Genomic DNA, 26575 nt, shown 5'->3' with positions numbered 1-26575 from the left:
AATTGGCAAAATTGGTTTCGTTTTGGGGCAGGCTTTTAATGGAAGGGGCGCAGTAGGAAGTATTAATAAAACAAACTCTTTGTGCTAATCTTAACACAGACATTTTCTATTTAATCTTGCTTATTGCAGAGGGCTGAGCCTTGTCATTAGTGGAGAAAATGTGTCAACACAGAAAAAGTGAGTTACTTTATTTTCTTTCCATCATAAGCTCTGGGGTTTGCCTCCCGCATGGCAGCGGTGATGGGGAGCTGTGTAATTGCAGAGGGAGTATGGATTGGCCTGTGGGTGCCAGTCCTGGGACAGGCAATTCCCATTGCTTGTTCTGCTGGAGCATGGACTTCCGTGAATCTAAATCACTTTCTTTATCTGGGGCATCTTCGCGTCTCTTGGGACTTGGGTCTTACACTGCAAGACCTCCTGGTATCTATGTGTCACCGGGCCCGGAGCAGAAGCCCATTATTTGGGGAAGTTTGCACAACTCGGGAATCCGTGCTGAAAATTTTGTTACGTGGGAAAATTGTCTACAACTCCTTTTTTTCTACTTTCTGGAAATAATTTGGAGTTTGAAAGGAGGGGGTCCCAGAAGAAGGTTATTATGGTAGGGGAGCATGTATGATTCTGTAGTAGTCCTGGTGTACTGTCTGGGAAGGGCAAAGATCCATTACCTAAAATGGGAGAAGAATAAATGCAATGGACTTAAAGTGCCACTAAATCATTTGGAAACAAGAAATGAGCCTGAATCAGAACTTTGTCTTATCCAAGGCTCATGTTTCGAATCTGGAGATGAATTCCTTATCTTGGGTATATTCATAGTTAAAAAGGCAATTAGTAGACCTATCAAGATGTAGAGTGTTAGACTGATTAGTTTGTTGGTACTAAGCTGTTGTGACTAGAGCAGAATCTCTGCTTTCGCTTGAGGGATGGAAAAAAGACTAACGCAAAGAACAACTTCTGTGTTCTGATTTTTTTTTTTTGAAGGCAAGCATATGAATATTAATAAGTGATCCAGCTGGAATAGCATCTTTCTTAAAAATTGTCCTTAGAGATAGTGTATTATATTAACATGAATTTGATTGCCCAGTAAGTAAAATTTTATAAATATAATCTTATTTCAAAAGCTGCAGTGCCGAGCAAACTATTCTGGGATTTTCTAATACAGTCCAGTTTGAGTTGTTTGAATAAGAAGAGATATCGGTGAATAAATCAGATAATGAGCTGCTTTACATAGAAGGCATAATGCCTATTTATGATGTATGGAAGTCCTGAGAGGGATGAATTGTCTGCTTAATCTTCTTTGGATTGTGTTTGAAATCTACTTTTATGAGGCATTCCTGACTGTTCCAGAGATTACTGTTCAGACACTTATATAGACTTCGTTTATATTTGATTTACAGCTCTACAAGGTCCTTTGCAGGCCAATGTTCTGTTTCTTCAGTCGTTTTTATTTGGTTCCTTGACCTTGAAGTAAAATTTGCAGTGATTATAGGTGTTGCCAAAAGTTTTCTTCTGACCTAGTTGCTCTTGTCAGAACTTGGGAAGCACTATTATCTCAATGGATGCGCCTTGCCAGCGGGAGCAGTAATACAGATCATCACCTTTGTCATTGGCATCTTTGGCACAACATTGAAGAGCTTTGCAGTTGACCTGAGAGGGGCCGATATTTCTCCCTTGCTCTGTGCAGTAACTAAGAGTATGGAGTTTGGAGCCATTGCGATAAATACTTCTTTTTCCTGCTTCTTCAGTAAGTTGGAAAAGAAAGGTGGCTGTGGAAAAGAAAGATGGCTGGATGAATTAAATCAGATTAACTAAACATTAGATTTCTCTCTTTGTTTCGAATAGCGCATTGGCATTGACTGTTTATCCATAAAACAGCTATTTTTTTTGAGCAAAAATGTGGAATTTACTTTTGTGTCTTTCCTGACATGAACATCATGTTTTATTAGGGAATTATTTCAACCAGCTTTACTAGCAGCTGATTTTCCTCCCAGCTTTGCAACACTTGCAGCAGCTTCAATCAAAGAGCCCTGATGGTGAAACGTTGCTGGAAGGATGACGTGCAACGCTGGAGTCCGGCAGAGCAGGATTGCTGCTCTGCAGAGAGGAAGCAAACATCTGTGAGATATTAAAAACTTTTGACGGGGATAGGAAGATAATTCTCAAGATAATTCCGCGTCAAGCTCTGCTCTAGCGTCTGTCTCCTGCCAGGCTTCCTAAGCCCCAGGTCATAAGGTTAGAGAAAATTGTGGGCTGATTGTGTCATCCTTCACCTGTAGATAGAGAAGTTCCCAATTGCAGCCAATCGCCACCAGACCCGGGCAGCCTGTCGTCACCCTCCTATTAAGGATGACTGTTTCTGAAACATTAACATTCATGTCAGGTCTAGATATGGATCAGCACAGGCTTAAATCATTGTCAGGAGCAGATGTGAGATACCTAATCAGTTATTTCCTAAGGAAAATGAGTTTGATTGCATGAATAGTTGTAAATATTTCATTCAGCAATTCAGCTACTACGGCAACGGTAAACAAGCTTCTGAGGCTGAAGAGAAGCATTTTGTGGTTCTGTACTTGATTTCTTATTCATTTAAACCTCAGTGTAGAAGAAGACAGCTTGGGTATTTTGGATTACTTTTGTGACAGCACTGATCATAACCAGGGGCTCGCTTTGAAGAGAGCCCAACGTGCTTAACCCTAATAAACACGGCCACCTTCATCCTGGTTTACAACGTGCCGCATTTGTCTACAGGATGGGCACAAAGCTGCAGATTTTGCCATGGGGACATGATCGTGGCACAGATTTTGGCTTCAGTAGGAAGATGACAGCCCAAGCACCAAAACCTCCATCCTCTGCCTCGGTTTTGCACCTGCCCCCCGATGCCAGGCTTCGGTGGTGGCCGCAGCCCTTGGCTGGGAGCTGAGCTGGGACTGTGTGCTCCGTGCCCCTGTCGTGCCATTGCTACGCGGTAACCCCGCTGGCTCTCTGAAGCACGGGCTATACGTAAGCAATAATTCAGGACATGGCTTTAATTTCTTGTTTGTTCTGCAATTCTCGCTTGCTGAAAAGAAAACTGAATTAATTTGGAAGAAACTTTAATGTTCAGTCAGGACGGGTGTAATACTCATTTCAGTGAAGTCGATAGGAATTTTACTACTGATCTTTTGCGGAAGGGCTGATGAGAGGAAGAAAAGGAAGGAGGAAGTTAACTTTTCTCTCTGCCTGATTGAATGCTTTCCCGGCTTGAGTTTTGGCTAAACGATTGTATAGTTTGCTTGTGATTTTTCTTAGGACACATGCACAAAAGCAGTGCATGAAAGGAGGAGGTTGGGATTACAGATGATATTTGCCTCTCGAACATGATGTGAAATTCTGAGGAAACTGGGGCTGCCAGCTAAAGGTCATGGGTGTTTTTAACTTCTGCTGCTGGCCTCATGCTGCTGCGTAGATGTTTGTCAGGGAACTTGCTGGCCTTGGTGGTATTACGTCGTCAGATTATCACAGAAACAAGCTCCCTTTTAACCCATGTGTTTTTTATGAGCGTACATTACGGTATGATTCTTTTCATCAGCTGGTTTTAATGTGTATTTTCTCAGCCAGCCTAATTTTGTTGTGTTAAATACAGTATGGACATTGTTAGCCTATGGATATATGGTTTAAGGCGCTTTGGTCAGGAAAGCCCTAGGTAATAAATTCATGTTTATCCTAATTCTGGAAACACAAACAAATCCCACTGTTTTCGCCATTTCAAGAGTTACACAGATGTTTAAAAAAGGAGGCATGTGCCAATGGATCTATCTAAATGAAGGGCCAAGCTTTTCAGTGCTCTTTTCACTTTGTCCCAGGTGAGGTGTGATCTCCCTCTGCAGCCTTTTCAGCTGGCCCAGTCTCTTACTTGAAACCCAGGACTATAGATGTCTATAGGCACATATCCACCGTCCTTGTCAGCCACATCCGTACAGCCAGGGGTGCTCAGCAGGGTGGCAGTATCCATCACTGCTGCCATTAACTACTTACTTAGTGGAGGAGAGTTATCCTTCGAGAGAGATGGACCCATGTATTTAATTTGCTGGTTGTATTGTAGTCTTGATTTTGACTCATACTAGGAGGATTCTTAGTACTGGACCATCACAGATGTGCAATAGAGCATATTTTAAAATTTTACGCATGCTTGCACAATTGTAATCCATAGACAGCATTAAGAAAATGAGGAAAAAAAACCCCAACCATATGTCCTTAATTTCAGAGATCCCCACCCTTGTGGGACATGACCAGTTCTCTGTCCCGTGTCCGTCCTCTACTGTCGGTGAGAATTGCCCCCTGCCTGTGCTGTGGCGGGTGACGAGGGACCGTGCGCTCTGCAGCGCTGGTCACTCTGCGAGAGACCAGAGCCTCTTTGAGGGTACGATAGCAGAAATGTTGCTGTTTGATCCCTTCCCTTTCCCCCGAGTCTCTGTGTTTACTCAAATCTTTTTTACATGAGCATTATCTGGGAGAGACACATCTTTTCCGGTCTTCAATAGTTAAAAAAAAAAACCCAACACAAAAACCTCCAAAGAGAATCCCCAAAGCAAAGTGGACATTCAGTCATGCTGAGTCATATTTTGTTATTATGGTTGATTATCCATCCAGCCATGCAAATAAACTGCAAGGGGGGGAAAAAAGGACGTGTGTGAATATCTTATCTACGACAGAATGAGGCCTTGGGTCTTTGTGCATAATTTGTGCAACAATAATGACCTAGTATGAAAGTGTTCCAGTGACTGACATATTTGCAGTCTAAAAAAGATAACAAAGTAATAAGAGAGAGAGAGAGATCTGTGGATGTTTATCTTCTCTTTTCTTCTTTCTGAAGGAAAGTTTTGCTTTCTCGTTATATTTCTAGCGCATATCAGCGGGACCATGCAGAATGATGAATATGATTGCAGTTAATTGTTTAAATATTCTTTTATTCCTGAAGCCTTCAAAACAAATAACCGTCTTTTGAGGAGTGAATTGAGAAGTGATGTGGGCAAGATAGTGCAAAAGAGAATATTGGATGTGAAGTTAAAAGTGTCTCAGAAAAGAGAAAGAGAAGTAGGGAGGGGGTGTTTTACAGAAGAAAAAAAAAAACAAACGGTGATATTATTAACAATACCAGTAACATAAGTAAGTGGCAGCAGTTCTTCTTAAAAGAAATTTGTCAGCTTCAATAGTTCAAATCCATCCTTGGTGTAACAACAGTGGAATTACACTTGGATCAACATCTTTCCCGTTGCATAAGTCTTCTAGCGTTAGTTAATGCAAATGCTACAAACGAGCACAACTTTGTCCAAAATGCATTTGCTGGCTATATTTATCATCTGTCTTCTTCATAGTAAACAAGAAGAGACATCTGTGGAGAAGGTCTGGTAGCCACAGAAAATATTTTGCATCGTAGTGTCTAACTGGTGCCATTATGGGCTATTCTCAGCTCAAAGAGGCAGCTGAGACACAAATGTACATTTAGTGTTTGGGACCCTTTGCAACCGTATTATGGATTTGCAACACAGGAAGTAAAACAGTGGATGGAAAAGAGCCACTTCAAGACAACTGTGAGTGATTTTGGAAATTCTGAGTAATGAGATGAGTTTTCTCACCATAACACTCGAGTCCAGCCCTTAATCATACACTCGAAACAAGTGGGCTCAGACCTTATGAAAGGTGTTTACTTATTCAGCTTTAAGGCGCAGGCCAAGAAATAACTTGATCGGATTAGCCGAGTTTGAATAGGAACGGCAGCAAATAGAATCAAATGAGTGTGAACGATGCTGCTGTGCCCTCTATTAGAAAAATATCTGCCAGCTGCCGTTGTGGAGTATAATCCTGCAAGATGCTGACGCCTCCAGTTCCCATTGCCCAAGGGAGCTGGGCCAGGGCACTTCAGGCGAGCGGCTCCCATTACTCACCTTAGTCAAACAATGGTTTTTCTCTGAAATCCTTCTTTTCCCTGTTATATAAAGGCTGATTCTTTTCTGCCTCCTCTTTCTTGAAAGGCTCTTGGTGCTTACAGGGGCTGGGTGCGTTGCTGGTTATTCTCAGCTGCAAGATTACAGAGATGGCAGCGGTAAGGTCAGTGGGGCATGAACACGGCTCAGCTGGAGAGCAGATGTGAGTAGATCATTTAAGGCAAGCAGCTGAAATTCTCGGAGCCAAATGAGGATAAGACAAATTTTGAAATGTAAGGGCTTTGTTTAAATTCCTTTTGACTGATGTGCACATTATACCTGGAATGCTCCAGAATTAAACACACCAAGAGGGTAAAGAAGTTTCTTATGCTTGAACTTGGACGTGTGAAGCCAAAGATGTAAAATGAGGTCAGTTAGCTCAGCTGCAGTGAATCCTTTGATATTCATTTAATGGATAAGTAGATAAAACTCTAAGTAAGCTTGCATGGGAGACTTTGAATTTTAACTACTAAAGCTTTTTATAATTTTCTCACAGGTCTTTTACATAGGCTGGACATTAGGAAGCATTTCTTTACCGAGAGGGTGGTCAAACACTAGAGCAGGTTTCTGAAAGAGCTGGTCGATGCCCCAAAGCCTGTCAGTGTTCAAGACGCATTTGGACAATACCCTTAATAACATGCTTTACCTTTTGGCCCGGCAGTTGGACTAGATGATCATTGTAGTTCCCTTCCAACTAAAATATTTTATTCTATTCTATAGAGCAGTTTTACTGTTCAGACAGCTAGGGCTGTTCCACTTCTGCTGCAGTACCACCGCGGGGCTCCTCAACCTGTCTTCTCATTTCTTCTCTCTCTGAACCAGAGGTGGTCTGCCTCCGGGAAATTTGTCATTTTGGCAGTTTTTAGGTTTGAGATTTGAGCGGAAGTCAAGAAGTTGAACTCTGGATCAGGAGCTGAATTCTCCTCTGGTATAGGGAGGCTTTCAATCTGGTTCAGACCTATCTCTAATCCTTTTGTCGTAGTATTTCCTTTTTCTGAATAGCTTCCTTATGTATTGAGTTCCAGAAATTCCAGGCTGGTGATACACATGGGAAACAGATTGCAACAGAGAGCAGATTAAGTTACTCAGGTCTAGGATTACTGAGGCAGAACATTTTTTTTCTTCGTGTTGTTTGAAAAGGGAGAAGAATCTTCCTTTTTTTATTTATAGGAAGAAGTTTGAGATCAAATGACTCTGAGCTGCCCTTTGATTGGTCAGTCAGTGATCACTTGAGGAAAAAATAACGAATTGGGTTTTTTTCCACCTCCTTCATTTGAAAATCGGTTGTTACCAGTGCTGCGTATTTAAGGGAGTTCTAAGACTATAGTCTTAGATGCTTCAGGAAGCTTATTTTAGGAGGGAAGACTTGACTGAATGCCAATAGACGGAGCTAATCACGAGGACATCTGGATTCACTTCTTAACTCTGCTGCGTGACCTTGGGTCAATGATTTAGGTCGAGCTTTTCCAAAATGTGCATTGTCTGTAGGTGCTTATGCTGGGTTTCAGCATTACTGAAAATTAGGCTGTAACTGCATTTACTCTTTCAAATTCAGCTTCCCAAAACTGGGACGCTTGTAAAAAGAGACAGAAGTAAAATGCGTGCCCCCATTTCCTCACTTGTACAACAAGGGTAACTGTGTTTATGGAGTGCACCAAGGCTTCCTGATGTAAAGGCATTAGAGGAGAGAGAGGATGGCAGCAAGCTGCTTGCAAAGCATCAGAAAAGTAGACGTTGTTCAGCACAAATCAAAGGATGCTGAACAAGAACCAGACTTCCGAGGCCTCCCATTTTACCAGCCGAAGGGCTCCCCAGGCAGCACAGAGGACCAAGCAGATCTAAGGAAGCACAGAAATGACAGAGTCAAGGATAGCCGCCTGTCTGCAGACTGTCTGTACAGCCCCCAGCCCATCAGCTGCCTTCCCACGTGTCGCCCAACAGCAGCAGAGGAGCCAGCTGAGTTGTCCTTTCTTGGAGGAGGGATCCAGGGACGTCACATTGAGTGTGGCCGGGGCAGCAGAGGTGTATTAAGCCGTGTGCTTCTAGGAGGTTCTGATTTGTGTCACATACAGTCAGTCTGTGCGTGCTGGAAAGGGGCAGACCTACTGTGCAGGTGTGGATCAGCTATGCTAAACATCTGGTCATGTAGCGGAGGAGTGCTGACAGTATGAGGCTCCTTTCATTAAATGGGCTGGGGAGTTGGTAGACTCTTCTGCCTTTCACGGGTGGTAGGAGTGTACAGCACTTTCGCAGGTGCATCCTCCAAGATCGACTTGGGTTGCTGTCAGGCTTTGAAGTGAGCTGAGGTACATTAACTGGGCAATGCCAGGGGAGTGCTGTACGTAGACAGAAGGTGTTCGAGTTTGAAGGAAAATCCTCCAGTCCACAAATAGCTCCCACCATCTGCTGGTCCTGCAACCTGTGAGCAGATGGACTTTGAAGCCAAGTCATACACAGCATTTTTCTCCTCGCTGGAGCAGAATAGTTTGGAAGTGTGGTCCTGGAACCACCTAGGACCCACTCCTGACCCAGTTGAAGGCCCCTGCTTTTACAGTGCAAGGCAAGCAGCCCTCGGGCCTTAGGTTTATTTTTGCATTATGAGTTCAACCCCCAGCACAAGCAAACACAAAGCACAAGTGCTCATCTCCTCATCTGTACCACCACCAATTAACTTTATATACAAGACTGGGAAGGGCAAAGAAGAAACAAAGCAAAAAATGTATTGTTTGAGGAGAAAAAGAGAACAGCTAAGGACATGAATGCCACTATTACCTCTTTCAATGAACTGGTGGTTGTGGGGGGTGTTCTCTTGCTGAGAAAAGTAGAGGAGAAGGTATTTAGTTTAATTAGATAGCTGATTTGCTTTGTTGCCTCATGATTACATTTATTCTGTGCACATGGAGAGCGTAAGGCGTAAAAGTAGGTAGTTTAATGACACATAGACTTTCTGTAGCTGTCTGCTTGGGATGAGTTCCACCCATAGTAAATACAAGAGGTAAGAAATTGCAAGAGGGATTTCAGGGTAACACATCCAAAAAGACAGCTTTGACGTGTTTGTCCTAGTATCTACATAGATGCCAAAACAAAATCCGAAACTGAAAACGGACCCAATGACCTCGCTAGATGCCATAAATACAGTTGATGCAAACTATGTCCTCTTCGTGGGAGTAACGCACGGCACCTCCCCGGGAGAAGCTCCAGCCGGTGATCCCTGAACACGGAGCATGAGGTGTCCGGGTGCTCCGCGCCCGCATCCGGGGCAGCTCGGCGGTGGGTGCGGAAGCCAACGCTGTCAAGTTGGCAGAGACTGGTGGTTTCTTTTAAAAACGTTCCTCACGGGTTTGCTATGATAGTGTTGAAACTATTCTGAATGACACCCTGAAATTCGCCAGAATTTCCGCAGTGGGTTTATGATTAGATGTTGTCCGTATTGTTTAAGCTACAGAATCAATGGCTCTGAGGACTTTTTTTTTTTTAGCTTGTTGAGCCACTCTTTTCATCGCTGAAGTTTATTGGGTTAACCTTCCCATGCACCCCCCCATCCTTTGTGATTTGCCAGAGAAGTGGATGTGATAGAAAGTGGCCCGAGGCAGGAGAGAGGGAGCCCTGCTCACCCTCCCTTCGCATGCACCCAGCAGGAACGGTTACCTAACTTCCAACATCAGGAGGCGAGCGGGGCAGGAGTCATCCTGAGTGTCACCACTGCTTTCCTTGGTAGAAATTGCTCTCCTTGGGTTTTTTGGGGGTTTTTTTGTTTGTTTTTTTTTTTTTTTTAAATTGCTCTGAAGTAAAATGGTTTTTTATATACGTGTGCCTGTGTACCCACCCACCCACATGCATTTGCACCATCAGGATCAGCCATAAGCAGAAGCAGAGCTTTAAGATCATTCGTATTTGATGGAAGGTTTGGAGAATATTCTGTTCTGACTGTTAGATTTCAATAGCGCTGCCTTCTCTTCAGCTCTGTGTGACTTTCCTGGAAATAGTCCCATGAAAACACACATCTCGATTTCTGCTGAAGGATTAACTGTGGACAACTGCCTCTGCTCCCATCCTACACGAGGGAAAATGATGTTATTATTTGAGGATTATTTGGCTTTATGTCTGACTGAGTCAGGTGTGTTAAAGAATTGTTTACGGGTTAGATATCATCATCTCATACCGCAGCACACATTTACCTTCATTTGGCTACAAATGAACACAGGTATTCATCCAAGACTGCAGAAGAAGTATTATTTGCGTTTTTATCCTACCCTGCTTGTGCCAGGAGAAGTGCAGTTTTGTACCACTGGGAATCAGCAGTTCCGCCTTTTGCCATGTTTTGAGACTTTTAAGGGGCTATTAGACATACTGATATAGTTAATTAAATGCATGCCCTTCTTGTTACGGAAACCCTGAAGACATTTTAAATAATATTCTACAATGTTGTATCTTTACCCTGCAAGGTTCAGTAATTTGCTGGAACAGAACAAACTTGGCCAGCTATTTTCTCCAGGATCTGACAAAAATCCTAGAGGACAAAATGTTCCAGTAATCATCTTTTCTTTTCAAGTGTCTGTCAGTTTTTAATCCTTTTCCCCCTTCCTTTTGTCAGAAAACGCCATATCCTGGTTAAAAAGACCAAAAAACAAAAAAAAAAGAACAGCACACCACCATTGTTCCTCCCTGTATCTTTCATTTCATTTCTGTGCTGAATCACAGTGTTCTGATACAGCCTTTTTTATGGTGTAATTGTTTTGTATAATCCATTTTCTTTGGGCACCTCTTAGCTTCTGTCTGAAGCCGTTTCTGCTATAATGAATGTAGTAATAAATCTGTCACAAGTAACAAGCTAAATTTAGAGCTCAATAAACCAGGGGAGAGTATGCCGTAGAGGAGTGAGCACATCGAGATGCAGTAGTTACAATAGTGGCACAGAAAGTCCACTTCTGGCAGGTTAACAAAAGCGGACAGAATATTTGGTTCCCTCACTGATTCACCGCCCTTGCCCGTGCTCTGGAAAACAAAGATGCTGTGTTACAATATAGGTGCAGTCCCGGCACGTCACCCTGCCTCGACACCCCCAAAGAGGGAAGGCGTGCGTTAGCTGCCCCAGACGAGCGTGCCGGACAGGACCATTTCCCTCAGCCATCCTGGTAGAGATGGAGGTGTGGGGCCGTGTTTCTGTGAAGAATGGAGCTGAACTGAGGGGGATCCCAGTGCCTCCAAAGAGGCAAAGGGTCTGAAACTGGAATTAGGAGCTATGAGACAGGACAGGAGCCAGTGCTCCTAGAGCTGGACCGAGGCGGTGTGGGAGCTGACCATGTTGAAGACACCCATCTGATTCCCACCAGCGTGATCCCTAAGGCAGCGTGTCCCTAAAGAGAATTTGGCAGTCCTGCGTGCCTCAGAGCTGGGCAAGCCAAGAGCTCCCACAGCTGAATGGCTGATTGATTGTCAACACTGAGATCGTTATAACATTTTTTTTCTCTTCTGAGAAGAGGAAAGTGAAGGACGCAGAGAAGAAAAAGCAATGGAAAGATGAAGGCAGATGACATAAGAGATAACGAGATGGAGAGAAACTATGTTCAAGGAAGATCCAGTTCTCTGAATTGCAAACCAATGGATGTTAAGTAACGGGGATAAGTGAAAGAGCAGGAAAGAACGAAGAACAACAGAAGACAAGGTACAGCATGGAAGGGAGAGGGTAAAATGCAAGCAGAAAAAAAAAAATAAAAGCAAGCAGGTCAAACAATGCAGATAACGTTTTGGTTTTTGCATTTCTGCATGGCGTCTTCACGCTGATCTGTGCTGCGGCAGCGGCGAGGCAGTGCCCATGGGGTACTCCGGCAGAGGGTAATGCCGTAGCCCTGCAGAGCTCCTATTGCGCCTGTTGCTGGCTCACTGGGACAAAGCCTGTCCGGAAGCATTTGTCCCAAAGGCGGGTAACTTTGTCACTGGAGTCTGCTCAATGAAAGAGAAAGGCCTTTCTCTTATAAAGCTGTGGGAACCGCTGCCGTGGCTTCCCCTCTGCTCCCCGCGACGGCTGATGCCGGGGTGGCTCGGCGGCGCAGGACGGCCTGCGGGGCCTGAACGGAGGCGGTGAGCGCTTCTTGTGCTGAACAGCAGCACTGTTTGGTGCTTCAAATGCCATTCACATTAGCATCTTATAATTGAAGCGTAGCACTTTACTTGAAAAGGTTAAATTCTGCCTTTTAAAAATTAGATCAGCTGTTTAGCTGTCAACGACAGCCATGCCCTCCTCTCGCCTCAAGAAGAATGAAACATTGGCGTATTGACATATAAATCGTATTGCTGGAGAAGGCATTAACGCTCTTATTTATGGCTGCATTGTGCCACGAAATGCTGCATCTTGTAATTGAGGGCTCTCTGCCGAATTCGTTGCATGTAAAATCTGTGGAAATTATTAGCACAGCACATTTCCATAATTAAAATGTTTCCTACAGTACAGAGTTGAAGCCTCCCTAACTGCCGTACGTTACTCAAATGCAAAATTTTATGAAAAATTTAATGCGAGTACAACAAAGTTTTTACGCACAGAGAATATTTTTAATTAGAGCAGTTGATGTAGTTGGGAAAAGCCATCAAATTAGCTGGGTTCGGGGACCTTTTTTAGGTGACCAATGAAAGCTTTATTTGCCACTGCTCACAAAGAAATGTGCAGCGTGACACTCACAGAGTGATCTTTGTGTCACCTTACCATCAGTGACATCACCAAATAATTAAAATTAAAGCTGTAATGAAGCATTCATAGGAACTGTTGTTTCCAGGGGGTAATTCTTACTAATGTGATGTTCCATTAAGAGTTATTCTAAGGTAATGTTAATATTTTGATGATTTGCAGCAAGCCGATAAATAAACATTTTCTTTAGTGAAAACTCTGCAGTTTTAGATAGCTCCTGAAGCCAGACAGTTCTGCAACACAAAGAATTTTAAACAAGTTCCCTCTCCCATTCTCTCTTCAGTAAAAAATGTGCGAGAATATTGCAGATAGCATGGAATAGCGCTTAAGCTATTAGCTGTGTGTCTGAGAAGTCCATTTGTCTTGTTAAGGCTGTCATACTACATTACCCTTTCTGTAACCCTGGAAACAACTTCAAATACCGTGATATTTGAAAAGTCTAAAATATAACTTGCCCTTAAAATGCTATGAGTGTTTTTTTGAGACTCCCTGTACACGGGAAGAAAAATCTTTTCCCTTTACAGAGGTCATTAAGCAGCGATGGATGTGCGTTTCTTTGTGGGAGAGCTGATCCTCACCTGTCGCAGGCGGGGTGAAAAACAATGCACTGGCAAGTGTCCTCTCTCTTTACCTGCCCATCGAGTTCAGGAATCCGTCTCTCCAAGTGCTGCAGGAGAGGATTTTCAGGAGGCAATAAATAAATTTTGATCCCTCTGGTTAATACAGTTAAGGTCAAAGAGATTCTATTTAGAGCCATCTAAAATACTCTTAACATGCAGACATACTGCTGTCAGTAGTGCTAAGTGCCTTATCTTGCTGAGGAGTGTATACAACCCTTATGAAACTATTCTTAAGTATTCTGGTTACTATATTTAGCTCTGGCTCATAACAAGACAAAAAGCACTTTGCTAAATGTAGACCTGAAGTGCTTAATCCGGTTAAGAATATTTTGTCCTTAGGTGTCTTCTGCTAAGGCTTTTTGTAGCTCACCCATCCTGCTGCATCATGCAAAAAGGGCCTGGGAATTCTTTTATGGCCATTTATTCTGTCAGAGCCTCGAAGGCTGGCGGTGTTGACTGAGGACATCTCTCAAGTTCGTTGGGGTTGTCCCACTGGGACTGTCCTGGGAAGCCTTGTTCCTCTGCCCCTTGCAGCTCACATCGGCCGTGCGGCAGCGGGATGTGATAGCTGCTGCTGGAGAGTGGAGAACTGGGGCTTTGTTTCCCAATTTAGAGCATTAACCGGACTGTTGTCTCCCTCAGTGACCAAACGGCTTCCCTCAGCTTACTGCTGTTCAAGCTGGCTGGTTGGGCAACCGCAAGTACAAGGCAGAAAACCTGCCAGGCTTCTCAGGAGTTTCCAGTTGTCAGACAACCTATGGGCAAGGCAGTGCAAAGATTTCTGCTTAAAGCTTTGCACTCAAAGCTCGGGAAGGATCCTTTTGTTTGGCTGAATTTTTGCATACTTAAGCCCATATAGAAAAAATGTTTCCTGAAAAATTGTAATAGATCTGTTTGTGTACTCGCAAGTGGTTTTTTAGAATTTAACCCGTTGCTTTAAAAAGAATCTTCTTTATACCTACGTATCTCAGAAATTATTATGAGTTAGCAAAAGTTCAGTATGAGTCATCCTTCTAGAGGAAAAGCGACTGTGTGGTTTTGATAAACCAGCGCTGACCGATGAGGAGCAGTGACCAAGATAAGCACCTCAGCTCTATGATAGCTCACCAGGGTAACAAATAAGCTCACATGCTCCTTTCGACCTAGGATAAAAGCTTGTAACGTGACCGGCATACGACGACCGTGAGAGCAGAAGCGAAGCAGATCCGCCCTGTTTAAACTTGTTACCTAGCTGTTGTTTGCAGTTGCGGCTTCACGGGGGATATCAGGAGTTGCGTGAGGTTTTCCCTGGAAGTTCATGTTCCAAGCTGAAAACGATCACTTCATCCCAACTGCATTGTTTTGCCGAATCACTTACCACTGAAACACACTAGGTATTTTATATGTTACTCCTGTACTTCTGTTGTGTCAGGAGGTTCAGGCCTCTTGCAGGTGACTTCCATATTACATTTACAACCACCATATCCCGCTTTATCTGAAACATTTTTTTTGAGCAAATGGTCTGACATCATTCCATTTAGCTGCAATGAGCAGGAATTTGGCCCGTGGTCTCACGTGACTTGCAGAAAACCTTCCCTGCGAAGCATTCTCACCGTGTCACTGCTCAGGATCCGAGTTGCTCGTGGTGTTCAGCAGCAGCCCCACGTTGTCAGCCCCTTCCCCGTCCGCCTGCGTGTCTGATGTGTGTCTCTTGCAGTGGTTCTTCAGCCACCTTCTTGTGTTTCCTTCCCTTTGAGGCATTTTCACTAGCTAGAGAAACAAACAGGCTCTTGCTAGTCCTTTAGACGGTCAAAAATGTGGGGGAAAGTTTGCTTGTTCACCGTGGTTGCAAATACGGAATCCCTGGTAGCGGCAGGGAGGTTTTTTGCAGTGCCTTGAGCTGATGCTGGAACTAATGGTAACAGGAGAAACAGCCATGAACGTGGGCTCAAAGCAGGGAGGTCACTTCAAGGGCATTAAAGGCTTGTTCAATTTGGAAGCCCAGCATTTGGCTGTTGTTGAAGATATTCCTGTCAGTCATGGACGGTTTCGTTGCATCCATATCCTTCCTGAGAATGAGCCTCATCTGAAGCCAAACAAATTTCAACAGCGACGGTTTCAGGGAGATGGGCACTGTGGTGTGGGTATAGCCAAGAGTTCAGGGTGTTCATTAGTAACCATTTAAATCACAAACAAAATGGAGACGTGTGTCCCATCAGCAGCAAATCTTAGTGGGAGGCCTTGAATCTGTCCACAGGTGGGTGGTTGTGGCTTGCGCTGAGTTTAGGTGATCACATCCATCTTGAAGGAGGTTTTTGATTGCAAGATTGGATAGATGAAGTATGGATCGTTCATACTCACCAGTTTTCATAGCACGCATGCCAGGTAAACTGTCATACTTTGGAAGGTCACTGATCAATCCTCAGTGGCCCCAGGCTAGCAAGGTCATTCCTCCACCCTGCTGGGCTACATGGCTTTTTGGACACGAGAGGTCAAGTTGGCCTTCCCAGGCTTCTTCTGCAGCAGCAGGTGGTGCACACAGAGCCAGGAGCCTCAGAACACAGTCCAGCTCCAGTTCCTGGAGGCTTTGCTGAGCTTTCAACAGTTGTACTTGAGCATTTAGTTTATGGCGGTAGCCGTTTTCAGCTTGAAGTGATTGCTGCAATCTGGGCTAAGTCTTGCCTGCAACTGTGTTTTAACTGGATTTGCTTTTCCTTCCAGGATTAATTTTTCTCCGTCTCTATTTACATGGTGATAAGAAGTGCTAATCCTACTCCGTCAGTCTGGACTGATGAATCTGAGGAATAGAACAGGTAATTTCTAATTTGGCTCATAGCTCTCAGTGACTCAGGCAGTGAGAACCACTCCCTCCCCATGGAGTGCATTCCTATTTTGGGACAAAAGAAATCATACAGTTTCTTCTGTCCAGGTCATCCGCAGGGAGGGAGATCCTTGCCCTGGAGGGAGGGTAAATTTTTGTAGCTTTTTACTGTGAGCAGCATCTTTGTCTTCCTGTCGGTTGTGGGTGGTTTTATTTGGTGTTACTTTTATAGCCACCGGGTTGTTTGAACTTGGAATAGTCTTAAAGCAGGGAAAAACATTTGGACGTACCCATTGAAAAATGCCCCTCGCGTGGGGTGGGAGGGTTTCGCCAGTGAAAGGGCTCGCTAGAGATGGAGGCAGGTTGGTGCTGATGTCGGGGACGGGTGCGATCTCCTCTTTGAAGGTGTCTGAGGTGGGTGCAAGCCAGCAGAGCTGACCCAGGTGATGCAGCATGGAGTGATGGCAGCTGGCTTGTCTGCATCTGCCTGGCGCCCCGTCCCTCAGACTCAGCCCATCTGAGTCACAAAAAGCAAGGTGCCAGTGAAGAAGTTACCCTTATGTTGAATTTTCCATCATTTCACAGGGCTTGAGGGTACCGTGTCCTTACTGGAATTGTTGCCAACTTACCTGTGCTGCAGGAACACTTTAATCACAGAATCACAGAATGGTAGGGTTGGAAGGGACCTCTGGAGATCATCTAGTCCAACCCCCTGCCAGAGCAGGGTCACCCAGAGCAGGTTGCACAGGAACGTGTCCAGGCGGGTTTTGAATGCCTCCAGGGACAGAGACTCCACCACCTCTCTGGGCAGCCTGTTCCAGGGCTCTGCCACCCTCAAAGGAAAGAAGTTCCTCCTCATGTTTAGGTGGAACTTGCTATGCTCAAGTTTGTGCCCATTACCTCTTGTCCTGTTGCTGGGCACCACTGAAAAGGGCCTGGTCCCATCCTCCTGACACCCACCCTTTAAGTATTTATAAGTGTTGATAAGGTCCCCCCTCAGTCGTCTTTCTTCCAGACTGAAGAGAGCCAAATCCCTCAGCCTTTCTTCATGAGAGAGGTGTTCCAGCCCCCTAATCATCTTTGTAGCCCTTTGCTGCACCCTCTCCAGCAGTTCCCTGTCCTAATAAAGTAAAGGCAGCAGCTCACAATGACTGTTCTGGTGCAGGGACATGCAGAACCCAGGGAACTCTGGTCACATTCCCTTCTTTTCACTGGCTAGTGCCGGGTGAGGAAGCTTTAACTTGAAGCCTTGGGTATGAATCCCAGTGGCAGGATGCAGCTCAGATGATGTGGTGGAAGTCCACCAGTGCAGGCAGCAGTCATTGGCTGCAGGGTGCTTTGGATGAACCCATCTATCATATCACCTCTTAGACGTCCTGATAGTACCCTGCTGTTGGCTAATACTAATCCTTTGGGGGATTAGCACAGTTTCCTCCTTCCTCCTATGCCCTTCCACTGGGAAAGAAATCTCAGATGCATTTCAAGCCTTGCAATGCTTGAAGTCAGCCAGCAGCCCGTGGGATTTCACAAAACAGGATCAGGCACACGCTGCCTAATACAGACATCAGAGTCAAACTGGCTCTCGCACTGACAAGGGAGGTGCTGATTCCTGTGCAGAGTTCAGTGCGTCAGCAGGGTTCCCCGTCCTGTGGCAGAGGGCAGCGCAAAGGCGGACCGAGGGGCTCCTGGCTCTTCCTTCCTTCCCTCTAAATCATGCTTATGGTAGCTGTATGTTTGGGCATATAGCAACGGTCTCACTTCTGAAACCTCAGTAGCTGACAGAACAAGCAAGAAGCTACGTAACGAGAGTGGAGTTTGGGAAAGGGAAGAATGAAACGTCCAGGAGGTCGTGAAGTACAAACCAGTGAGCTCCCTATTCTGACATCATCAACAAGATCAGGGAATATGTCTCAGTAAGTCCTTCTGTCTTTTCCTTCCAGAGCCCTGTGTTGTGTAGACGAACTGATGGATGAAGATGAGAAGGACAGGGCAAAGAGGTACGAAGGCATGCACAGAGCGCTGACAGTGGAAGCTCTCTCAGGGGAGAACTGTTAATGCCGTGTTGGCCGATGCCTGAAAAAGTACTTGGGACCACTGATGTCAGAGGCAAAACCCCCAGGCAGTTTACAGGCTATATACAGCAGAGCACCAACAGCATAATTAAGTCACCATTTTCAAGCTTTTCATAGTGTGTTTGACCACCCCTACAATGGGTTAATCAGCTGAGTGGTCCTTAAATTACATTGTCGTGCCCTCAGAATCTCGTGTTATCCTATGGCTATTTATTATCCTGATGCAAGACTCCTGACCTGTGATTTTACTGACATCATGCAGTGCTGCCCACCCGGGGCAGAGTTCCCCGTGAGACTTAGAGAGCAGTCCTGCTTTAGCACAGGTATGAGTTAGTCTCCCTTCAGAGAAGCGTTTGGCTCAGTTCTAATTAGTCATCGTACCCGAGTGCCAAATCAGAGATAGCTGTGAACGCAAATGCTGGATCTGGGAACCTCCAAATGCCAGCCTGAATATGAATGGAAGTGCCTCCTGCCTACCACACTCGGTCTAGATCACAGGAGGCATGTATCATCATGAATACGCTTGTAAAGAAAATTAATTACTGCTGGAAGAGGTTGTATGAAAATAGGTTTATCTCAGATATGACCATTGGAAAGAACATTTTGGAAGAAACTGAATGGATTTGCTTTCTTCTTTATTGTTTTAATGGAGGGGAAAACCCTAATAAAACATTCTTAAATTGTATTAACGCAAGCTGGAAACTTGTCTGTGGTTTCTGCAGCCAGACTCTTTAACGTTCCCAGTTTCATATATCGTGGCAGCAGATTTTCAAAACCAGATACAAGAGCATGTGTTTCATTCAACTCCGTTCTGCAGTTGAGATGTCTCTGCATGGCATTGTCTGTCTGTAAATTACTTTTGCAAGTATAAGTCAGGGAATAAGGAATCCTTCGCACTTTGACCTTTATAGTGTGTGTACTAACTGCAAAACAAAAGTTCATAAAAACGAGGTGGGCAAAACACAAGCGTGTAGATGCCAAGGCTTCTCTTACTGGAGAAATTTCACCCGTAACACCTTCACATCATTATCACCGCTTCTGAAACAATGGGAACCGCTGCTGAAGTCTACATACGGGTATGGTCTCGCTCAAATGAATGTAAATCATATTTGTTACCTCCTTGCTGACGGTGAGCTCAGTCCTGCTCAAGGTGCTTACACCCGAGTTTGATTTTAAACAAATGAGCAGTCCCAGCAGAGTTTAGATTCTTGTATTTAAAGTGTTTTCCTGAGACAGGGCCATTTACCTCTCCCTGGGTTGAGCTGTGTGTCCATCGTTTTACTTAGCGGCATTTATGTTTCTGTCACCCAGGGCATCACGCAACAAATCTGAAAAGAAGAGGAGAGACCAGTTCAATGTCCTCATCAAAGAGCTTTGCACGATGCTGCAGGGCCACGGCCACCCTCTCAAGATGGACAAGTCCACAATACTGCAGAGGACCATCGACTTCTTACAGAAACAGAAAGGTACTGGAGGGCTCTGGCTCTGCACCTGCCCAGCAGCCAGTTTCCACGCCGATGATGAAAACTGTTTTTTTCCAAGCATCCAAAACCTCCAGAGAGGACATGAACCTACGTGAGGGGCAGCAGCAGGCATAGCAGCTGGCCTCAGGACATGGGCTAGAGTTTGAATATGGTGCTGACCAGTTTATGATATACTTGAGAAGATGCAGCGCTGTATGCTTTTTAATGTAGTGACATCGCTTCATTTCCCTCGCTGGCTGCCGAACCCCTGGCACGCTTCGTATGCTCTCAAAAAGAGCATGAGGAAGAGCTGAGGAACAGCACACACTGCAAAAGCCAGGGGAAAGGGGTTTCTCTGCCCTGTTCCCTGGTCTCCTGGGGTAGGACATGGCTGGGTGCAGCCTGTCCTGCTGCCTGCGCACTCCCGTGAGCCTTCCCGAAACAGCTCCGGAGTCACGAACATCCTCTGCTCACGGTGATGCTCAGCCACTCTGAAATTAGCCCATTGACCTTAATTTTTTTGAAGCATTTCCTCAAACCGCCGAAAAAGTCTCCTCTTCCTTTTCTTCATTTCTAAGGCACTTGTGTCGTGATGGCGTGGAAAATGACTGTTACATGCAAGTAGGCTTTGTGTGGAGAATGATCTGAGGATGATTCTTCTGAAAGCCTCTTAAAAGAAATCTAGTGTTACTTGAAAATGAAAAAAAAAAATCCAACTAGCATGAGTCATGTTGCTTTTTTGATGTTTTTCTCTTTAAGAAATCACAGCACAGACAGAAGCCTGTGAGATTAGACAAGACTGGAAGCCTTCATTTCTTAGCAACGAGGAGTTCACCCAGTTGATGTTAGAGGTAAGACGAAATTAAAGCTGCATAGATTAGTGAGAAGTAATCAGTTCAGTGAAGTAGTTCAGGGATACAGTTCTTTTTCACCTGTAGGTCCCAATGTTAATGTTAATGATTTCTACTCTGCTGGCACATGGAATCCAAACCTGACAGAGACCAATGTTGTGCTAAATGCTTTGCAGACACAGAATTAAAAATACGATTGCTTCCACTTAAAGATAAACAGCTTTTCATTTAGGAATGAAGATGAATTTGGCCCAGATTTGGCCTGGTGAGAGAGGAAAAAGAGAATTTCCCTTCTCAGAAGAGCTGCTAGAGCTAGCAGTTTTAGCAAAAACTTGAAAGGACCTGACAAAAACGGAGCCGCTCTCTTCCTCCCGCATCCCATTAGCCAGGCAGCATTTGCTTTGCTGCCGCTGCCGCTGCTGCTGCGCGGTGCTGTACTTGTGATGTGAGCTGTATCTTTTGCTTGGATCGCCTGGATTCGGGAGAACAGCTCTCATACTCTCACCTATGAAATGCTTAGCTGATTTAGAAACATCCCCCCCGAGCCTATATGGTTTTTCCTTTCTGAAGGATGCTGCTTTGGGTTTGTGCTGCACGCTCCTCTGGCGAGGCCATCTCCTGCCCTGCGTGGGCAGCCGTTGCTCTTTGCCCCACGAAAATAAGGGTGTATGCTGGGCTGAGCTGGGAGGTGCTGCAGTGCCTTAGTTGTTCCTTTTCATCAGGACGTCGTGACTCACCTCCCTGGAAAAGTCTGTTCATTCTTTCTGGGAATTTCTCTCACCAAACAAGCTAGTTTGTTCCAGCTGAATCAAAACAAATTTCCCTCTTAGAAGTGGCAGGGGAAGAGGGCGCCCTTTAATAACTGTTGGCTTACTGGACTATGTTAGACCATTGACTAGTTTACTTAAAATGTTTTTTTCCAGAGAGGGCTTATTTTCAGCAAAGGCAGAGTATGACTTGTAAGAAAGACGGGGACAGACTTTTTAGCAGGGCCCATTGCAATAGGGCAAGGGGTAATGCTTTTAAACTAAAAGGGGGGAGATTTAGACTAGAAATACGGAAGAAAATTTTTACAGTGAGGGTGGTGACACACTGTCCCAGGTTGCCCAGAGAGGTGGTAGCTGCCTCATCCTTGGAAATGTTCAAGGTCAGGTTGGACGGGGCTCTGAGCAACCTGATCTAGTTGAAGATCTCCCTGCTCATTGCAGGGGGGTTGGACTAGATGACCTTTAAAGATCCCTTCCAACCCAAACTATTGTATGATTCCATGATTCTATGTCAGTGAGGTGGGGAATAACTGGCCGTGGGGGAAGATGGTGAATGCTGCGTCTGTGGCTCCCTGTAGCTGCAGGGCTAAGATGCAGAGCAGCCTAACAGTGTCTTTAGGAGAGCTGGCTTTGTGCACAGTGCTAACCAGAGATTAAACCTCCCAGGCCTTGGTAAGTGTTAGAGAAGAATAGGGACAGACACTGGGTCAATGGTGCAAGAAGATATTGTGAAGAACAGGGAGAACACCCAAAGAGGAAAGCACATGCAGTGACTCAAAAGGGACAGAGAACTTTGACTCCAGGACATAAACCATTGTGAATAAGAAAGGGGAAACAAAACAGACTTAAAAATGTTGTGTCACTAGCCTAACAAATGAGTACTTTATGCAGAATAAATAAGTTTTTAGATCTTGTCCCATATTGTCCATTAATTGCTAAAAATACAGCATTGTATCATTTTTCTGTCCCTGCTTATCCATCCATCCATCCATCCATCCATCCATCCATCCATCCATCCGTCCACAATGCTGGGTTTGCCATGATCATATCTAACACCTCCTTACGCACTTAATTGGTTAACTATTGTGTAATTCAGAACACATAATGAAGTGACTGAAGTCACTAGGATTGTGTGGGTGTGGAAATTCTAACCACCACTGTCTTGCTTCACGTTAAATCAATACTCACTGGGTGAAAAATACAAGTCAATTTACTATTAATGAGCAAATAAGAATATAGAAGAATGTTGAATTAGACAGCATGTGTAATTTTTATTTTTCCGCACTGAACTATCATTTCCATAATTGATTTATGTTAGTTTTAGGCTGTTAGCATCACCAAAGAATAAATTAGCCTGTTATATTTTAAGTAAGTTGTTCCCTTGCATAATTCTTTTTTTTTTTTTTTTCTTTTTGCTTGCTTTTTATCATTAGGCACTAGATGGCTTTCTCATTGCTCTTACCACTGATGGGATTATTATTTATGTATCTGATAGTGTCTCATCTCTGCTTGGACACTTACCGGTAAGTTCTGACAATGCGATATGTTGAAGAATCGTTCCCCTGCCTTAGTGCAGCCTCGATGCTGCAGGGCTGGGGCTTGGTTTTCTCTAACCAAAAAGCCAACAGACTCTTAGGGAGTTTCTCAAGCTCCTGTGAATAAGAGATTCTCCGCCAGGGTCTGCGAGTTAGCAAAAAAAGGAAAAAACCTAGGCAAAATCACTGCACTCGCAGCGCACTGCTTGCAGCACGTCTGAGGGAGGGTCTGGGCAGTGTTTATCCCACCAGGTATATGGAAAATCTTATGCTTGTGAAATCTGTGCATGCCGAAGCTCTTCTCAGCTAATTTAAAGATGATTTCGGGACTGAGTGTACGCTTTCCTAATGTCATTGTGGTTTTTTTCTACTTTGAGCCCATGGTCTTTAGTAACAAATATGTAGCCTCAGAGTTTTCTGGGAGAATTTCTAGACATCAGTTGGCTGTTGAGTACCAGCAGGTTCTGCTGGCCCCTCAAAAACATTTTTTATTTTTGTCTGGTGCCAGGCACGTGGCACCAGCGACGCCATGTGAGGGCGAATTGGAGCACACAGTTAACCTGGCTGAATGTCCTGGTGTGCAGAGAAACAAATACGTGCTGACATTTCGGTAGGACCCCTTGAGTCAGGATGCGTGGGTTTGTCAGCACTGAAACACTTGCAGGTCGAGCTGACTTTGCCAGATGTTCAGCCTAGAAGACAAATGGAGGATGTGAGGAGGAGCTCCCTCGCTTCTGTCTCGTAATTCCAAAGGGAAATGTTTAAAATTTTCATTTTGATACAATATTTCTCATCGTGTTGTATTCTGGTGGTACCAGGGATTCTTCTCCAGCTTGCACCTGGCTGAACCTCTGGAACCATACAGCCTTTTGCAAATAGCTAGCAAGCCTGGGGTAAAATAACTTAAGGGCTATATTGTGCCCTAGATCCATCCACAGAATGACTGGGCTTCCTTGTCTTAAGCATCCACGCTAGACCAGCAGCATCTGTGCTCCGCTGCGGGATGCAAAGGCGTGTGGTTGTGTCAGGCTGTACTGCTGAACATGACAAAGCATTCTTTTGTATCAGTCAGATTTGGTGGACCAAAATATATTAAACTTTCTGCCTGAGCGGGAGCAGAGCGAGGTGTACAAGCTCCTTTCTCCACATGTGCTCATGACCGATCCTGTTGCAGCTGATTTTCTAAACGGTAAGCTCTGCTCTTGCCTGTCGGTCAGGGAAATTTGCCAAAGGCAAACAGCTCCCGGGGGAGCCTGCACAGGGCTCTCCAGCTATGTAATTCTCCTGCCTGCCACTTCTGTTTTGCTGCAGTTAATATTTCTGGTTTTTAACGCAGCACATCTTCTAATGTTCCTACCTGCTCCCAGTACTTGGTCTTTGATTTGGACAGTCTTTGTTTTACTGACTGCTTTGCACCACAGGACAGTGAAGTTGCCCTCAGTAGATATTCTTCCTAGGGCAGGATGCTGGACTGAGCCTGTGAAAGGAGTGAGGGGCTTGGGGGAAGGAAAGGAGTAGTAGAAATCCCCAAGGGGTTTGTTCCTTAGGAAGTCTGCATGTCTCAGGACGCCTGAGAAACCCTAGATGGAATTTAAGCAACAGGCGTCCTATCTGAACGGTCCATCTGGATCTCTACTGCTGGTTGCTGTCCCGCCCCCAAAATGTCCCTTTCCCCCAGAAAACGTCCCCAGCACCAGAGCGGGCAGCAGCCTCTTCCAACATCCACATTTCACCCAGCCTGTGTAGGGACCCCACCCTTTCCCAGTGGGTTCGCCATGACTGGGCAATGCCTTCCCTCTCGGCGGCCCCATCGGCGTCCGTTGAGCCGGGCAGCCCTCGCCTCGTGCTGGTGCTCCATCCTGGGATTGGTTTCCCTCTGACTGGAGACCGCATGGCCTAATCCATGGAGTTCAGTCCTCGGGCAGAAAACTGAATAAGAGCTTGGCACGATGCCCTCCACCGTTAATGGAAGGGCTTAGGGTGACTTCAGCGCCCTTTGGATCTGGGTCCTCCCGAGCAGAGTACTGCAATATCGCTTAACAGCTTTGCTTGAAATTGTGCACGCAGGAAGTCAGGGGAAAACACCGCTGACCGATATTGCCAGGGCTTCACCCCCAGCGTAGCGGGGTGGCCGTAAAGCCATGGGAGAAAGGGTAAGAATACATTTCCTTAAGCGGAACCAGCTGATCATTGCTCTTAATAGTTATATATTTACTTACAGTTATCAAGAGCATCCCAGCAGGGTGTGCTGAGATACCAGAGCAGCAGGGTTGGTTTAAGCACCTAGACAGATTCAATATATGGAGAGTCTGCTAAAGTGCAGACTTCTACTAACATTGTATATGCCTCCCTCTCTTTCTCTCATTTCAGCAGAAAAACAAATAGAGTTTTGCTGCCATTTAGCAAGAGGCAGCTTAGACCCAAATGAACCCCTGATGTATGAATATGTGAAATTTGTAGTGGATTTTAAATATTTTACTCATGGTAAGTTACTCCTCCAGCCTACCTTTACCTCTCTGCCTCTCTTCTTTAAATTGTGTGTTGAACTGTAGCCTCCTAAAGGCCTTGTTTCAGCTGAAAATGCCCCATAATGGGCAGGGATTGAACGACCTGTGGATATGTTGGAGATACTTTTCATGTAAAAGTGGGGGGGAGGCTGTTGGTCAGAAGAGTGCACTCTTCTGCGTGCTGTGCTTAAAGAAGTGATACCAGACTGATCCGACCTCCTTTTGACCCGCTGCCAATTGTAAAGCAGCCTACTTATTCAAATAACCAGGAAAATACGCCATTCTGTTTCACTTGTGGCAATAAAATGACACTTTAAAAAGATTAAATAGTTTGAGAAACCTGTAAAATCTTGAATCTTGTTGAGCTGGAGAAAGGCTGACAAGAAGACTGTAGCTGCACATTGTGAGCTGCTCAAAGCTGTCTTATGAAGCTTCCCTGCAAGCCAGGGGTAGGTGGTTACAACGGTGTAACTCGGAGCCTAGAGGGTCATTCTTTAAATAACATCAGCGTGTATCAGTGTGGCATCAACCTTGTGGGAAGGAGGAGTTTGTTGCTTGGGTTTCATCAGTCATTGTACCTGTCTTGACATGAAAAGAAAGCTCTTCTTCCTCTTCTTCTTAAATAAATTGTCTGGTTGTGTCTAGTGCCTACACCCTCCTGTAATGGCTTTGAGTCAGCTATTGCACGAGCTTTCAGGTCAGCCACGGAGGAGCAGATTTGCCTCGTAGCTACCGTTCGTCTTGTCACACCGCAGTTCTTAAAGGTGAGAGCTCTGTGCCGGCAGACAATCGTAGAATCACAGAATCGTCGGGGTTGGAAGGGACCTTTAAGGTCATCAAGTCCAACTATCAACATAATGCTGCCAAAACCACCGCTAAACCATGTCCCTAAGCACCATCTTCCCTTCTGTGAGGGACTGACTGGTGCTCAGAGCTGCTGCTGGTGCCACGAGCTATGTGCTCGGCTGTGGCGAGGGGAGCCGTGTTACAGAATCACAGAATCACAGAATGGTAGGGTTGGAAGGGACCTCTGGAGATCATCTAGTCCAACCCCCCTGCCAGAGCAGGGTCACCCAGAGCAGGTTGCACAGGAACGTGTCCAGGCGGGTTTTGAATGTCTCCAGGGACAGAGACTCCACAGCCTCTCTGGGCAGCCTGTTCCAGTGCTCTGCCACCCTCAAAGGAAAGAAGTTCCTCCTCATGTTTAGGTGGAACTTGCTATGCTCAAGTTTGTGCCCATTACCTCTTGTCCTGTTGCTGGGCACCACTGAAAAGGGCCTGGTCCCATCCTCCTGACACCCACCCTTTAAGTGTTTAT

General features: G+C 45.1%; 1 protein-coding gene across 6 annotated transcripts in view; it reads left to right on the top strand.

Annotated features, from left to right (window-relative positions):
- Positions 1 to 26575, top strand: part of PASD1 (PAS domain containing repressor 1) — a 57653-nt gene that overhangs the window by 8885 nt on the left and 22193 nt on the right. For 2 of the 6 annotated variants that reach the window (XM_074601602.1, XM_074601597.1), the window contains exons 2-9: positions 15963 to 16054; positions 18003 to 18059; positions 19446 to 19600; positions 20357 to 20448; positions 22649 to 22738; positions 23819 to 23939; positions 25121 to 25234; positions 25903 to 26021. In XM_074601602.1, coding sequence (XP_074457703.1) covers positions 18028 to 18059; positions 19446 to 19600; positions 20357 to 20448; positions 22649 to 22738; positions 23819 to 23939; positions 25121 to 25234; positions 25903 to 26021 — 723 coding nt within the window. In that variant the 5' untranslated portion in view covers positions 15963 to 16054; positions 18003 to 18027. Of the gene's footprint in view, positions 1 to 129; positions 178 to 11224; positions 11626 to 15962; positions 16055 to 18002; positions 18060 to 19445; positions 19601 to 20356; positions 20449 to 22648; positions 22739 to 23818; positions 23940 to 25120; positions 25235 to 25902; positions 26022 to 26575 lie in introns of those variants that run through there. The other 4 variants (XM_074601598.1, XM_074601599.1, XM_074601600.1 and 1 more) reach the window with 4 other exon arrangements.

The sequence above is a fragment of the Larus michahellis genome, chromosome 9 (genome assembly GCF_964199755.1).
Source record: "Larus michahellis chromosome 9, bLarMic1.1, whole genome shotgun sequence".
Lineage (NCBI taxonomy): Eukaryota > Metazoa > Chordata > Aves > Charadriiformes > Laridae > Larus > Larus michahellis.
This window is presented reverse-complemented; position numbering and strand designations above follow the sequence as displayed.